The sequence below is a fragment of the Rhipicephalus microplus genome, chromosome 3 (genome assembly GCF_043290135.1).
Source record: "Rhipicephalus microplus isolate Deutch F79 chromosome 3, USDA_Rmic, whole genome shotgun sequence".
Classification (NCBI taxonomy): Eukaryota; Metazoa; Arthropoda; class Arachnida; order Ixodida; family Ixodidae; genus Rhipicephalus; species Rhipicephalus microplus.
The window spans coordinates 117485585-117498985 of NC_134702.1; the positions used below are offsets into that span (position 1 = coordinate 117485585).

General features: G+C 43.8%; 1 protein-coding gene across 1 annotated transcript in view; it reads right to left on the minus strand.

The window, feature by feature from the left end:
- LOC142803892 (uncharacterized) overlaps positions 1-13401 on the minus strand; it is a 64324-nt gene that overhangs the window by 27322 nt on the left and 23601 nt on the right. Inside the window, exons 3-4 of the mRNA XM_075890167.1 lie at positions 13033-13326; positions 8136-8273 (exon numbers count right to left, since the gene is read on the minus strand). Coding sequence (XP_075746282.1) covers positions 8136-8273; positions 13033-13326 — 432 coding nt within the window. The remainder of the gene's footprint in view (positions 1-8135; positions 8274-13032; positions 13327-13401) is intronic.

Sequence of the window (13401 nt, forward strand, 5' to 3'; positions counted from 1 at the left end):
CACTTTAGATGAGCGTATATTTCGTGAATACAGTAATGCGTTATGTTCCTCAAACGATCGACTACAGCCAGCCATGAATATTCGAAGGAATGTACGGCCTAGCTATTTACACACGATTGATCAATCTGCATGTGCACATGTGAGGTACACTTGGGTTGTGTATGGTGCGTCAGTGGATTCCAGTGCGTGCATATCAAGCGGCTCGTGGACTATTAGGAACTTTTCGTAGGAAACGGCAGATTGTGGGTATCAGTATCATGCGCGTTGTGTTCACCATCTGCACTTGTGCCCGTCGTGCAGACAATTTCAGCCCTAAAATTTCACTCTTGATTAGGACATCTACAGCAGGTATCAATACAGGTAAAATGGGCCGGTCTCTTTGCAACATTTGCGATGGTAAAATATATTCGTGAAGGGGGTCGCCTGGTGCATTCAGCCATTCACAGTTATAATGAGGGAGAAACAAGAGCTATGCATTCTTAACCTTTCCAGAAAAAGCGAAAGATCACAAAGTTCTCTTGTTGCATTGCCATGTTCTTGAACACCTATCTTTCATGATTTGCAAGATTTTGTTTGGCGATGCGCAGCGTCGGCTTACGCATGCTTTATTTTCCAAAACATTACGTCACATTGCTTTGAATACTTTTTGGAACAATATATTTACTCGTTATGATATAGTGATTACATAAGTGCTGCATATAAAAATAAAACGCCAGCCATGCGTGGAACGCACACCAGAGTCACAGCGAAAGCTGGAAGAGCGGCCTTGGAGAGCCTTTTTAAAACCCTCTTTGGGCAACTGCTGCTACTTTCTGGGTATTCACTACGCCATTAATATACACGATTTTTGTGTAGTGGGCCGACATTCACTATGGTATCCTTCCTCATTCTTCGGAGAAGCGTGGTATTCCCTATACACTTGGTAAGAGCTTTGTGCAATTCTTTATGCAGTGGCTGACGAAGATGAATAAATATGCCTTAAGTGGTATGCATCCCTGTTAATAAGGTGAATAGAACAAGTTTTCCAATGAGTTGAAGCATTAAACGACAAACTCATCATGCAATGTGCATTGTGTGATGCCTGAATGTTCCTATTATTTCTAAAACGCTTAATTACGCATTAACGCGATTCTATTCTCGACATCAAGCTTGCCTAAGGCCAGTTTAGAAACCAGTTCAAAGCAACGGCGTGGCTCAGTAGAAGCATTGCTGAAGCACAATTTTACTGCATTACTAGAAGCGGTGGCAAAATCACCAGGAAGGTTCACGGACGATACTTGCAAGGCTAGGTAGAATACTGTATTGGCACACAGTGGGCATGGGTTCGAATCCAGTTGTGACCTTGGTGTTTTTTTACTGAGTTTCTTCATATTTTTACGATACTGGTGACGGACACCGGCAGTGACACCAGTGGACAATTTCAGTGCTGCACGTGACCCGTGTTCTGCTCTTATAACAGCTTTGGCTGTAAAGGCACCACAGGCAGGCCATTGTTACCAACCGTTTTCCATGAAGAGACCCTGTTGGCAAATTCCCTCAGTGAGAGCAAACACAAAATCATCTGTGAGTAGTCTTCAGGTTTGGCTAAATGACACGCTTATTTTTCAAATACGTCGCACTTATTTCATACTGTTTGATACTCCTTTGCGCGAAGATAGTACGAATAATCGGTGTACAGGCAGGGACTACCTAGGAGGTGGTAGATAGAAGTGAAGCTTTATTTATAAGTATGAATTAGTGTATTTGTAAATGATACTGCTATAGTGGCGTTTTAGCTAAATACAAGTGCAGAACTACATTAGACCATATTAGCCTATTCACTATAACCTTCTTTGTTATCGCGGTTTGTTACACTTCGAATCAATCTAAATATTTTTATATGTTCTGGAGAGGTAAGTACATCTGCACTTGTGGTTACTTCATAAAAAATATTCGCGTTACAAATAACACCTAGCAGTCATATTGCACTTAATATACAAAATTATTTTGCCACGTAGAGCAAACATCCGTCACTGTTAAATACTAGAGCCTTCTTCGATAGGAAGTGCGCAATAAATTTTGGATGTTTGTAAACAGTCAAAAAACGCTATAATATGAATGAACTGTGATGTGCCTTTTCTACATAAAATTGCTATCACGAAACAACGTGCTCACCTTCATAACTCTCTTTTTCATGAAGAATTCATGGTCATGCAGTTCTAAGGACAGTATAGCCGGGACTCCAAAGTCGAGAGAGCAGCGCACAATCATATCGAATGGTTCAATTATCAAAAGCCTTCCCTCGTCGTTTAAGTCCAGGTCCCAAGATCTCATCCACGTCGTGAGATCTGAAGTCTGCCCATAACATATGCAAAGAAATTCTCATGGGAAACATCAATGCGACACAAAGTATGGCAAATGTTTTCAAGAGTATTTACATTGTCCCAACTTGATAATTGAAGAATTAGACACAGCATGCTACGAGAATTTTAGAACGTGTTTTTGCCCAGATGATTTTTTCAATCAATTAAGAAATGTTGCCATCAGGCAGGCTGTTATCGTGGTACAGAAGGTTGGAGGTCGTATAGCATCCTTGGGTTTTTAAGCAACTATCTGCGCAAACTAGTCCCGCACCTACGCTACATCACGCTTCTTCAAAGGCAAATAGTGCTTTTAAAATATAGCCCCGCCGCGGTGGTCTAGTGGCTAAGGTACTCGGCTCCTGACCCGCAGGGCGCGGGTTCAAATCCCGGCTGCGGCGGCTGCATTTCCGATGGAGGCGGAAATGTTGTAGGCCCGTGTACTCAGATTTGGGTGCACGTTAAAGAACCCCAGGTGGTCTAAATTTCCGGAGCCCTCCACTACGGCGTCTCTCATAATCATATGGTGGTTTTGGGACGTTAAACCCCACATATCAATCAATGCTTTTAAAATATACGTCGTGGCTTCTTCTGCGACGGTGAAACCGTTGTTTAGGTACTTTGTAGCCAAACTGCATAGGCGACTCTAGTTTAAAGTGGACCCCTGTAGACACTCTTTCATTCCACATAACTAAAGCTGTTAGGTAAAAATGTTTATTATGGTAAAGTCATATCTTTAAAAAGCAATCAAGAATAATCAGATCTCGCGTCAAGAATATGCCATAGCTTAAGGATTTTGTAAATAAACATTCGTTTGAGCTGTTGAGTGTTGCACAAATAACTTTCACAGCTTTGCGTTTGCTCTTTTTTTTCCATTTACTACCATTTGTCAAATGTATCTCCTTGCGCTGAAGAGAGTAGCTGTTACATTTCGGCCTCGTTATTGGATTAGTTCCAACATCTAGTTTTTGTCGGTATTCACAGTTCATCATTTACAAATAAACGTTTCTCGCCTCGGAGGGTACATTGAACAGAGCTACTCCTCAACTATAGGTTACCTTTGTAGCATTTTCAGCAGCGGTACAAAAATTATTCGAGCTAAATGCATATACTCCTGCTGTTGGTCAGTTACTACCGTTTCGCAGGAAAGTTTTCGCAATCAATGAATAAATGGCGAAAAGCGGTCTAGTTGGTACGCCATCCGTTGAAACTGAAACAGGACGAAGACGGCACAATTGAACAATAACACGCTGAAAGGCACTCATTTCAAAAGGTCGGCACTGGCGCGACGTGACCCAGCTTTGCAGAGGCTACATCTTCAAAATTGTGGTGGAAAAAGGTAATACTATAACGCAAGCTTATCGTTAGAGGGTGTCAATCCCTGAGCGGATGCCCCATGACGTTCGCCAAGTCCCGGCGTAAATTATCTCCTCAGTTTCACATCCTGATGGTTGTGTTTTTATAGTATGAAACAACACGTATCAACTAGAACATATAATGCACGTGGTAATATTTAATTTTAGAGACAAACACTCCCAGAAATGGGTCCTTCATTTGAAACACCTAAAATATTACTTATGCGACATACATGGCGTGTTATTCTTCTAAAATACGCAAAATGGGCAGTGCTTTTGTTCATAAGTTCAAAGAAGACATCAGAAAAATAGCACTGTAGGAAAGTGAACATTGCCATACAAATTTATGTCAACATAAATAGTACCCATGTGGCTCAACATTAGCTTACGAACTATGCGCCATGCAATGCTCCTATTATTGCACTTTCTTATATTTTCTTGCGACATATACTTTCTAAATGCGAGAACGGTGTGCTTTGTGCAGTTACGCATATATTTAGGGGGGCTGGAGGGGTTCTCGCCGTCAGGTCAAACGATGGAATACAACGCTGCCTCAATAATTTCAAAACCACTTTTCTGTAAAGGGAACAATCAACAGTTAGGTTCACAACTGAAAGTCTTCATGGCCACGCATGTCTTTCACCGTTCAGCCTACGGCACGCCGGTGCCGCTATCCACGCACGCGCACACCACGCCAATCTCCACGCAAATGTTGTCAGCTGGTCACGTTGTAGCTGATCTGTGGGACGCACGCGCCTCAACTGCCCAGCACATGTCACCGTGTGGCGATACGTGTGATTCCCGCACGTTCCCTCCCCCAGAAAAAGTTCGTTGCGAATGGTTATCTTTGACGTATTCTCCGAAATCATTTGCGTTTGTCACCATTGCCGACCTCGGTAATGTTGCTTTCATTGGCATCGCCGCCGCCTTGAGCTATTTGTCATAGTCGCAGTGGTCGCAGGGGCTCAGGCGGCCGCCGCGGCAGCTTGCGTCCACGTTTCGGACTTTCGCAGGCTTCCGCCAAACTAGTGCTACGGATGCCTGATGAAGTCGTAACGGTGTGCGCCGGGAGCTTTCTTTGTAACGGCAGGCGTGGTGGGCATTACACTGCTAGGCCTACGCCGCACTGCCTTCAGGTTACCCGTCCGAGTTGTTACGGTCAGGTTAATGACACACAGGTTGTAGAAGGGCTCGCTAGCCCTGGCCACCTCTGTTGTCATCCTCGTAGTTATGCCGGCAGTCTTCCTTCGCGCAATGGCTTTCTTGTTGACATTTTCTGCGGTCTACGTCGCCACCAATTTAGACCTTTTCGCAAACGGGCTGTCGTAGCCGGCACCCTCAGCATCTTGCAGCGTCTTCATACGAACACACAATACCACCGCACTGGGCTGGTTCTTGCCCGCCGCGCCCATATTATAGTGGTAGTTGTCTTAGAAGGCACGGTCAAGGGTGCCCTAGGTTTATTGGTGGCATCTCAGTTTCTTGTTGCCCCAGCTTCCTCAGCATTTTCGTTTTAATTGCCCCTGCCATGTCCGACGGTGGCCTCCTTATCCATGGAACTCATGTCTCCAAACTCTAGGTATTCACTACGCCATAAATAATCGTAATTTTTGTGTCATCACGAAGCCATCCCCTGCAGCCATGGTGATAACTTCGTTTACAGATAGCTCCACAACTGGAGCCGCCCGGTAGGTAGGAATGTCACCTCCTGTCTCGTCGTCTTCAGGCAGTGTACGTTCCCGAGAAACATTCTCACCATCCTCGAAAGTCAGTAGTCAAGACCACAATACCCTTTCTCGCACAATAGGTCACGGACTCGGCGTGTCCCCTTGCTGCGCAGTGCACTGCGGAGTGAATGTCAAGCCGCTCCATTATCTTGAGGAGGCGATTCAACGCCGCCTTCATCTCGCTGGTCAGACGTATACGCACTTGCGCGTTCGGCGCTCCTTGTGGGGTTATCGCCATCTTGTTAAACGATGCAATGCAACGCTGCCTCAAAACTTCCGAAAACGTTTATTATTAAAGGGAGCAATCAACAGTCAAGTGTACAACTAAAAGACATGGCCACTTAGTCATTCACTGTTCAGCCTACGCCCCGCTGGTGCTGCGATCCACGCGCGCGCACACCACGCCCGTCTGTCCCCAACTCTCCGCGGATCTTGTCGGCTGGCGCTTTCGTACCTGATCTGTGGGACACGCGTACCTCGACTGCACAGCACATGTTGTCACCGTGAGGTAATGAGCGTGGTTTCCACAAATTTAATATGTGAACGTGACTCTATGTGAGCGTGGTAAATAATATTATCGTAAGCTTGAGTAACTGAAAGATGTCGAAAATCACATGCGTACTTAGGCAAATGGGTAGTTCTCTCAACCAACTAACAGTTACCGTTTGCCATAAAAGAATGGCTGCTTCACGGCCTCTAAAAGTAATGAACTTGGTAGTGGAATGCGTTTAAAGGTAAATTACACGGACTTGTAATATTATTTTGAGCTTAAAAGACACGTGGGAGAGCCGTATTGAGGTGACAATAATACAACTTTTCTAAACGCCTAAGACAAGCGAGAAGTAAAAGATCACAATTGTTAGCCGGAGCACAGGTAAGATATAGTGTGACAAGGTGTTACAGGGGTGAAATATATATGGAGCTGGTGTGCTTTTGAATTCGTAGCATAGCATAACTACAAAAGAGTCATAGCGTCTTCATCATCTTCATGCTAGCACATCTTTGTGGGTCCGACTAGCAGTAAAGTTCCTTGTGTCGATACAGGTAGGGTGAATTCAATGAAATCAACTATTTACTTCATTATGTGAAAACTTCTATAAACTGGCAGTGTTCATTTTTGCCAGACGAATGCTTGAGTGATGCGGCAGTATGGAAAATGAATATCAAGAATTGAAAAAAAATTACCTGGAACCTGAGATCGGGCTACAACGACGCAATGTGTTGCTAGCGAAGTCCTTCCTCTCTAAAGTAGCTAAACGTCATGTGTGAAGCCGAAATGAACACAGGTTGAACGTACTGTGGCAATATGAAGAAAACGAACTGTTATCACGCCTGTTCTGCTGCTGTGGATTGTCATCAGCAATTCAGATGTGGACAGGGGTGGCGCCACGCCAATGATATGCTGTTCATCCAACCAACCCATTTGTTGGCATCTGCTTCGATGAAATCACAACATGTAAAACTTTATTCAAGTCGAAGAACTAAAAGAGCGGCTGTCTGAAATTGCATGCAAACATGGCGACAACTTCAAATCTCGGCCCACACATTTGTAGCATTGGGGATGCGGATGAAGTTCGTCCTACATTGTTTTCCTGCTATGTTAATTTTGGTGTGTTACAAATACTGGTGATCACAAGGTTAACGTGTGGGCGTAGGCTGCTAGACCAACGAAAAGACAGACAGACAAACATATTTATAGATAGATAGATAGATAGATAGATAGATAGATAGATAGATAGATAGATAGATAGATAGATAGATAGATAGATAGATAGATAGATAGGTAGATAGATAGATAGATAGATATGCCTAAAGTGCATTGAAGTGTTTCGCATTGACCATCATTTCATGTAGCTTTTTTGACTGAGTACCTTGAGAATGCGTCCTTTTTGATAATCGACAACGCGTTAGTGCTGGTAGCTGTCTGGCTATTCGTCAAAGTTTTTAGTAAGTTGTTGTGTTTCTGCTTGAAATTATGTGTAATGGATTTAGAGACGAAGTATACGTTTTAAATGCGAATGCATTTCTTAGTCGAGCTATGTCAGGCGTCCATCAGGATCCGTGTACCACCCTCTTCCATAGCAACAGCTATGGGTGCGCACATCCCCAGCAATTAGAGCCCCCACCATGTCCCGCTTCGGCATGGTCAGCTGTCAGCGACATCTGTGGGCGTTCGTGCTTATTTTACCTGTACATGCTAGCTACTTGAGCTGGAAACGCATATTGCCTTTCTCACGACAGAAAAACGCCATGGGCAGCAAATGGTGCCGCCCATGGGTTGAGGGTGTAAGGGAAAAAAGAAAGCAATATTTTTCTAACGCTGGCTTCTCACGGGCGAAACGCTGTTATAGACGCAACGCCATGCATTCGCAAATATATATTATCTAAGGTTGTGCTTTACTAGCTGTATAGAGGAAAAGAGCGTATACATATTGATGACCCCCACTGTCTAAATTTTATGACGTTAGATTTAAAGATTCATACGGTGTGTTTTGTGTGCACGGCTCAGCAACAAGTAAATATTGTGCGTAATGTATGGTGAGGTTTGAAATGTCATTGCTTTCACCTGATTTTCAAAAAAAAGCTAATTGTTCGATACCTCGTCCCTCTGTTTTACGCCGTCTTATGATTTCAACAGATTTTCGCATACGCATTTTAGTTTACATGCAGAACATTTATTGTGAATAACGCGAAATATCTGAGTCTGTACGTACCTCTGTTCTGTTGGACTTCACAAAAGAAATGCAGGTCTGTAAGAGGCCGGCTGCTTTCTGCCATGAAAGTTGATGCGTGCGTGGCACTTTCTGTTTCATCAGGAATTGCTGATTTTGCTGGTGCAAGGTTGCTGCAATCTGGAAACACCGAACACAAGATTATGAACGTCGTTAGGGCAGGCTGGTTCTCTTTACTTGGTGCTCCAAGAAGTGTGTTCAAAAATCCTGAGAAATCAGGAAATAGCGATACACTCAACTTATTGACCATTACTTCTCCTGCAGCCACAGGCATCTTAAGAGAGCTTAAAACATGAAGTGGGATAGTAACAAAGAAATAAAAAAGAAAGTTGATCTCTACATCCTATAAATTGGTATCACCCGACAGCAAATAATTACTTTACAGAAGTACCTGATCGTTAGCTGTACATTGATACACACACAAATTTTGTTGCACAATGTGTGTTGGTGTTAGGCAGCTATAGGGCCGTTTCATGAGAATTTAACGTATATGAATTATTAAACAGAGGTTGTAGCTCTGTTAGTTAACAGTGAGATCTGAATCATAGGGTGTAGCGTGGCGGCCAGAAGAGCATTGCTGACTAGAGTCAGGAAATTAGGGAGTCTGGTCATATAGGCCCCCTACAGAACTTCGGGCAACAAAGGGCGCAATGCAGTGGCAATATAAAAAAGTTAGGAGAAAAGTAGTGCCGCACTAGAGGGAAACGCGATGCACGTCACCCCCCCCCCCCTCTGAGCGAGCCGCAAATTCTCTCGGGTTTATCCTAAGCGGGGAATACCAGGCTGGTCAATTGAGGAAAGCGAGCGGAACGGAGCTATTTTTAGCACAGATAGATGATGTGGGTGGGGCCGCTGCTTGTGCTAAACCGCAGTCTAGCGGTGCCTGTTAAGTCAATGAAAAAGTTGCCCTTGTGTTGGAAATGCGCCTAGCGGGAGGAACGCGTAGCAACGATGCAGTGCTAGATGGGATCGCGGATGTTACGGTCATGATAGATTACTTCACTTTACCGCACCCAAGCAGTGAAACTACAATGCCGACCAAATACACAGCGGGAAAAATTGTGAAGAATAAAATGTGGTTTCGCGAGGCCGTTGGAGCCTATGATGGGTACATCATCGACAGCGGGTCAGACATCTATTATGATGAATGGAGAAAGTGTGTGTTGACTCCATTAAAGTTTTTTTTTGCCATCTGATTGTGTGCATTTCTGACGCCATTACCGGCAAGGAAATGCGTCTCTCAGGTCTTAGTGAACCCAAACATAAAATAATTTCATTTAAAAAATTAACGCCTTAGGCATTTGAGATAGGAGGTTAGGTCAAATGGGAGAATTCAACTCTTCCTTGCGAAGACTGATTGCATTACTGAGATTCCAAAATGGCCTCTAGTAATTACTGGGACGTAGTTAAATTCAACCAACATCGTCAGCTAAACCAACACAAGAGAACGGTGTAGCACTACTGCCATATTTTTCTGTTCCCTCGAGAATGAGGGAGCATTGGTTTATTAACCTTCTACAGAACTCACTGTGTGACCTTGATGCCACCGCTTCCAATTGTAGCACGCATGGTTAACGGACATACGTTGAAAAATATGGACGAAACACACCTTATTGTGTTCTTGAAAAGTCGCTTCATTATGATCGTCAACTTTTGGGGGCGAAGCTTCCTATGCTGTGGGTCGTGCGTCCGCGATGTGTGCAAAAATCATTGTAGTAGTAGGTAGCCACCTCCATGGTCGTAACAGAGGATCGGGACGCGTGTATCTTTTTTAGTTGAAGAGGACACCCACGAATAATAATCATAAATAAAAAGATAGTTGTTTCTGATGAATTAACTTAGAGATACGAGAAGTTTGCCTTGAATTTGAGGCTTACAAACAAGTATCAGAAAGAGGCACTTTGAGCACTATCTGACCATAATGGGTTGCCACGTTAAACGCACTGGGTGTAACCTCCTTGGTTTTAGCAAGGCTTAGCGAGGGTTGGGCCACAGTGCCATAAAAATAGGGAACCAGTATATAGCCATTTACTAGAGGTGGTAAAATGTGGGAAGTAGACACGAAGCTCAGGCCAGAAGAAGGGGCGCGAGTGCCACCTATCCTTCAGTCCTTGGAATATCCGCGGAAAGGCGGTACTTGTATATGTAGAATATATAATAAAAAGATGCGAGACAGTCGTACTTGGAGTGTTCCCAAGATTAACGGACGGATGGACGAATGCACAGACTGACAGATGCACGGATGGACGCACAGATGGGTAGACAGACGGATGAACGCATAGATGAATGGACGCATGGACGGACGCAGGGAACGACGCACGGACGAACGCAGGGGCGTACGCACAGACGGACGCATGAACGGACGCACGGACGGTCGCACAGATGACACTCGGACAAACGGAAGCAAGAACGAACGGACGGACGAATGCTTCACCCCTTTCATCAACAAGCACTCTGTGATAGGCTGATTTTTTTCGCATTTGTTGCTGTTTCGGTTTCAGCCTCCTCTTTAAATTTGCTTCAGTTTTTTAACGTCACAATTTTTAGTATTGACACTACTATTTTATCTGAAAGCTGCGACGGGCTCTTGGAGGAATGCCTTCAAGAAAAAAGGAATTGTGAATACAGTGAGTGTGTATGCATAGTTTTCTTATTTTTGATGCTTTCGAACACATTTCTTGAGACATCTCTTAGTGCACAGCACTTTCATCCTGCTTCTACTACTATGTTGCAATTATAATTTGTCATCTGTTGATACTCCCAAAACCGCTGTCTTAGTTCATTTTTTCTTCAATATCTTACGGTCATGAGAAGCATTCAGTTGTGCCTAGCCAAACGCACCTATATTTTCTCATTTTCGAAAATGAAAGACTGATTGTGAAGAAAGCACAAACAGATGACTAGAAACTTTTCTAACACGTTGCGCAACTTCGTATTCGCCACAATATTTAAGTCTGGCAATCACGCATCCACAGTAAGGTATTTAGTTATTTGAAATGTCTGATTGAGCTTTTAAGACTTATGTTCAAACTTTTTTGTGGTCCAACAATTTCCTTGAAATAGTTTTCAGCATGGTAGGTTGTGAGTCAATATTTAGTGCACTCACGAACAACAGGCTCAAGAGTTCTCGGTACTTCCGCTTTGACTCATTAGACTCTTTGCACTTGATTTGATCGATCGATTGATTTGTGGGGTTTAACGTCCCAAAACCACCACATGATTATGAGAGACGCCGTAGTGAAGGGCTCCAGAAGTTTTTACCACCTGGGGTTCTTTAACGTGCACCCAAATCTGAGCACACGGGCCTACAACATTTCCGCCTCCATCGGAAATGCAGCCGCTGAAGCCGGGATTTGATCCCACAGCCTGCGGGTCAACAGCCGAGTACCTTAGCCACTGGACCACCGCGGCGGGGCAGACTCTTTGCACTTGACACATTAGGCCGTCCCGAAATTAGGACGAGGTGATCGAATGCAGCTGCTTTGGTAAAGCTCAATATTTCACATTGCTGTTTTGTTACCTTTGCATTTCTGAATCTTTTCACATAGAATAATTGGTTTGCGTCCCTCATAATGATGAAACGTACTGTCATCTTGTTAGAAGATTATGATCCTCATATTCACTTATAGCTACCTTTGAGCCGTTGTGTGACATTCTCCTATCAGAGGGTACCTGATGTGGCTTAAGATGCAATTGACAATAAGTGAGTATTGTAAATTTTGTTGCTGCTACAAGAGTATGGTAAATGCGTTCACCGAAGAGTTCACCGCACGTGTTCGTTCGTTTAATGTGGTCACTGAACCAATGCATAGCCAATATGTGAATCTTCTCTAGAGGAGCTTGACAAGAGATTACAAAGACCGTATCCTAAATTAGGGTGTAAATAATCATCCAACGTTTAATAAACGCTGTTGTCAACTTTCGGGTAACATTTTAACACGGAAAGCGATAGTAGAAGCAGTTTGTGCAGCTATATTCATTTTTCTGGACTCCCGCTTGATGCTGGAGCCTCCCGTCAGCCATTTATACAAGCGCTCGCTGTTGTTCGGCGTAGTGCCGCGAAGTTAGCACTCACTTGTCGCGGTGCTTGCGCACACGCACGCATTCACCATGAAGTTAGGTAGAGTGTTTTCAGATCAATTTATCTTTCTTGGGAAGCGCCGCAGTTATCCATTCATCCCCGACCAAATCAAAACCCAAAGAACAGCCGAGTAAAAATAGTGTCGAGAAGGCGCAGCTCCAAACTCCTCGACTGTGACATTTTTTCAATAGCAAGCTTCAACTGCCGAAGTCAGTTATAATGATACATTCACAGAAGCTGGATAATAATTAACCTTTGTTTGCACTGATCGTTATCCTTCAAGGTCACATATTGATGAATATTGTCGTGATGCGGTATTTCGGCGATCACAGTGCAGTTCACTGTAAGTGCTAATTGTGAGCGGCGTTAAGCAACTGTTGCATTGCATGTTTTTTTTTCTCGGGATGCTGCGGTATCGCTTCGCGGTATATTGTGAATCAACAGGACAATATTAACTGTTGCATTGCTCACAACAAACAAAACCTATGCAAATTGAATGCGCAATTTGTAACTTTTTGATATCATACAAGCCTGAGGATAAACATCACAATCAATTGCGATTGTCATTTCGCATAGCCGGGTGATCCCGGAACATAGAGGGTTATGAGACCTTAGCAGATCTTGTTACAGTATATCAATAATTATCACGCTGGCAGTGTTTCCGAAAAAATATGACTTTTTTGCTTATCAATTATACATCACAAAACGAAGAAGGCTACTTCATAGCGACGTCTTCTCTTCCTGATATTGAAACGTCAGCATGCGGTGGCATGTTTGAAGTAAGCAACTACAACTTACTTGGCGTAACTGACTATGCCCCCTGTGTGTTGCGCAGACGTAGGCGTAGAAGTCCTTGCAGGGTTCTTTGAAGTTGTCAATTTTCGACCTTAGCCACTGGGCGACGAAGCGACAAAGTGTGTTTGAGCATACACCTTCACGTGAGCTTCGTTGTGGTCGCAGATAATGGGAAGGACTAAAACGTTCATTTGTCGCAGGCGCCGGCGTTGTCAGAGGTTCAGGTATTGATGATGAGGGTCGTGTCATATCAGACCCAGGACCCAGGTGAGCATAGAGTCCAGGCAATTCGCTCGCCTATAATAACGTTAGATAATTAGATAATAAGGTTATATTTGTCCTTCCATTTTTATAGTGAGTGAGAAAGGTTTG